Consider the following 4,102-nt stretch of genomic DNA (forward strand, 5'->3'; position numbering starts at 1 on the left):
TATTGTAATTGTAAGCATGAAATTATTCTTATGAACATTAACTTCAAGGTGCAAAAGGTTAATAACAACAAATGTGCAATAACTGGTACTAACCTGTTTCTAAAACCAAGTACCTCTGCTAACTCCAAGTCGACATGTACTTTAGATATGGAAAAGTTGCTATGGACAAATGTCTTTCCATTCCACTTTGTTGCCTTGAAGTATTACAACACAACAATAAGGGATTCTTCCCTTATATCTTCTAGGTGTGGAAGGAGGTGATCAACCGTTTCTCCGAATAGAATACAACCAATCTTGTTGTCCCTGTTAAAGAAACCAAAATGGAAGAAGAGTACAAATTCTTTTATTTTCATCATATGATATATGTTTATTTAATAGTAATATATCTTTGGGTTTGGGATCAAATTATAAATCTTCCAAAACAACTGCCAACCATTTGGTTTTTTTTCCATTGCTGGTAACCAACTCTCGTGGATCCTCTTTCCCAAAACCTCTCCAATCATGTCTAGAAAAAAAACACATTGAGTATAGTCAAACTCTAGGGATGGAAACATTTAAGTAATAAACACCAATATAACTTCTAGGTTTTATGCCAAAAATATAATATACACATATTAAGATAACTTTCAGTAACGCATTTTAAACTAACCAAACAGTTCGGTATTGTCAAGCTTTTCAGCATATAGTAACTCAAGAATAGTCTTCAATCGAAATGCTTCAAGGGAATAGCTTGGGTTTTCAATCGGATTTACAATGGTCCTATAGGAGAACGTGAGGACCCACTTTACTGAAGTTACCCTAGACTTTGTCTTGTTATCAACAACTATGAAGTTCTTCATCACATACATGCAGAACTCTCAGGTGTTACCCAACCACTTTTTCAAAAACGGGTTAGGAATTGATGCATGAATCCTATCATCCCGAAAGATATTTAGTTAGAATAATCAATAATTAAAAGAAGATCGAAAAATATAAATACCATTACAAAGGATTTTTTTTGAATAACATACCTTAATATCCTGAAGAATCATCTCAATCGATCCCACTTCTTTCTCGTTGAACTTGCTAGGACTCTCCCAGAGTCTTACCACGTATACCTTGAAATTCTAGGCTAATTTTTTTTGCATTGACATCACACAAGTAATCATAACATTCAGTCATTTTTTGTGATTTGTACTACAGAGGAAGATAAAACTATTTTTATTTTTTAAGAGGTGGGAGCAAAATGTTTTAAAGACGGGGTAAAATGTGGTTTTGCATCAAACAACTCTATTTATATTGACGTTCCACCGATTATTTTATTTGAAATTGAATTCTTTTATTGTACATTTGTCTTCCGGTCTTTTAATGGAGCAAAATCTTCCTATTAGATAGAAGTGCAATTTCATTATAATATATTTGCCAAGAGTCTACTACTGCCACTTGGCATGCATTAGCCATTAACATTTGTCAAGTAAATAACTGCTCCACTTGTCAAATACTTATTCATCTAATGCTCTCCTATTATATATATAGGAAGATGAAGTTCACCTACATATATGGGTTAATAGTCAAATTAGTTCCTGAAAGATAAGACATTCTTCAAATTCATCCCTAAAAATTTTTTTCAATTAAATTGGTCCTTCAAAGATTGTGAATTAATCATATTTGTCCTCCAGTCACTCCATTAACAATTTTCTTCAAAGATTGATATTGTAAAATGTTAATTGATAACATATATAATATATGATATGTCTAATTGGATATTGACCAAATATGTTTATAAAAATTCATTAATTTAGTCATTTTCCTTAATTACAAAAATTCTATTCCTAATATGACCTAGTGACTAAGTTGATAGATTTTTATAAACATATTTAGTCAACGTCTAATTAAACATGTTATGTGTCATATATGCTGTTAGTTAACATTTCACATCGTCAATCGTTGACGAAAATTGTGAGTGGAGTAACTAAAGGACAGATATGATTAATTCATAATCTTTGAAGGACTAATTTGATTGAAAAAATCTTTTTAAAACGAATTTAAAAAATGTCTTATCTTTTAGGAATTAATTTGACTATTAACCCTACCATCTCTTTAAAATTATTGACACAAAAAAAACTCTATAAAATTATGGATTTTGGGTAAACAATGACCCTAATTCCCCCAACCCATTAAAAACATCTCAAAAAACATAGGCCCACGTTATCCGCCCAAAACTTAGGCATCCAGGCAGTTGGCTTATCTAGTCCATTCCACAAAAAAATTAGCCAAAGGTATCCATTATCAACATCCAATTAACACTTAATCCTTCGACCAAGATAATACCACATCTGAAAAGCTATTTTGCACACCTATCAAGGAACTATCTGAAACACGGGGACGGATTCAGTATGCCAAACGTGTTTGCACACCAAAGTGCCAAAAAGTGATTTGGCTGACCGGTGAGCACTTTTAATGAGAAACCATTAGATTATTGTATGTTTTTTAATCTAACAGTAAAGATTTTTTTGAACTTAGTTTCATATGATTGGCTAGTTAATATTTTATATAATTTTTGGGTCAGTGGGGTAACTTTATAAATATTAGTTTTATGATGGTTATTGTTGTTAAATTTAAAATGTTTTGTGGTATTATATCAAAAAATAAAAAATTAGATATTTAAATTAATTCAAAATTGATAAAATTTGTATTGAATAAGATATTTTTCTGTTATATTATTTTGCACATCGTTGAACGCTGGAGTGGGGGCATCAAGCCAAAGTGGAAGAGGATGGGACTTTACCTCCCATGATAGCACATCGTGTGGACAGGATAGCTTCTTGGCTAATATCCTGGCTGCCAACGCGCACGACCCTCTTCACCAACACGGTCCTTCACCTCCGATGACGGCATCCCCAACGCCCGCAACCGCGTCGGCATACGACAATATTTCAGGTGTGCAGCAACGCCTTGATAGCAACCATGGCGCAGATGCCCCGACTAGGAGGATTACAGTATGGTAGGGATGAGATTAGGAGGGAGATGCTGTCACGTGTACACATGGCAGATGCCTTCCTCCTCTTTGTCGTTCTCTTAGCTTCCTCCTCTTCCTCCGCTGTTACAAGCTCTATCTTCATCGCCGGCGACGACTCCAAACCTCCCCACTGCATCTGTTACTCACTTTTTCGTCGCGCCATCAACTCCTTCTCATCTCTAATCGGCCATGGCAGTTTTGGCACCGTCTTCTCCGGCATTCTCTTTCCTCCGTGAGAACTCGGTGAAGCTCTGGACTCCACAACAACCTTGCAGCAAGATCTTCCTTTTAATTTGTTGGATTATTACCATTTACGATTTTTAATTTTTTTGTTAAACAAGAAGCGATAAAATGAGGTTGGTTAGATTTATCTACTGGTCATTATTTGTTGGAATTTTGAGAAGGATGAAACATTTTATGAAAAGAAAAAATAAATAATAAATAAAAATTTTATATTTTAAATTAATTCAACGTTCGAGTCACCAAAAAAAATTAATTTTATATTCTAAACCAATTATTATGAGTTAAATAATTCGGTTCAATCTTCTTTTAAAGTAAGATATTCTGAAAATTAGTAATATTTGGAATAACTTAATTAATATGGTAATATATATTGAAAATTAGTGATTTTGATACGTTAATTTTATTAATTATAGTTAAATAATATCAAAAATAATTTTATTAATTATAGTAAGATCTCATATGAAATTAGTAGTTTTTTAGAATAAATTTATGGATTATAGTAATATAATTTAGAAAATTAGTTTTTTTTAGTAATTTTATAAATTAGAGTAATATGATTTGAGAAATTAGTAAATTTTTAAAGTAATTTTATTAATCATATTAATATGATATAAGATATTAATAATTATGTTAAATTAATTTCATCAACTATAGTAATATGTTATGAAAAATTATTAATTATATAGAGTATTAATTATAGTAAGATACTATAAAAACTAGTATAGATAGAGAGTATATAGAGAGAACAGATAGTACACACAAAAGAATTCAAAAAGATAATATGAAGAAGAAGAAGTCTTATATTACACAAATAAAAATCTCATAAAGAACCATGAATCCTAAACTCTAAATTAGTAATTT

The 4,102-nt window shown here is 31.4% G+C and overlaps 1 protein-coding gene across 1 annotated transcript; it reads right to left on the reverse strand.

Moving 5' to 3' along the window:
• Positions 1-241: 241 nt before the first annotated feature.
• LOC148564633 (uncharacterized) lies at positions 242-848 on the reverse strand. The gene is made up of 3 exons (XM_088487671.1): positions 650-848; positions 434-505; positions 242-303 (listed from the first exon to the last, which is right to left on the reverse strand). The coding sequence occupies exons 1-3, from the start codon at positions 846-848 to the stop codon at positions 242-244; spliced, it is 333 nt and encodes a 110-aa protein (XP_088343797.1).
• Positions 849-4,102: the final 3,254 nt, after the last annotated feature.

This window comes from Arachis ipaensis, chromosome B5 (assembly GCF_059453495.1).
Source record: "Arachis ipaensis isolate K30076 ecotype BB chromosome B5, ASM5945349v1, whole genome shotgun sequence".
Taxonomy (NCBI): domain Eukaryota; kingdom Viridiplantae; phylum Streptophyta; class Magnoliopsida; order Fabales; family Fabaceae; genus Arachis; species Arachis ipaensis.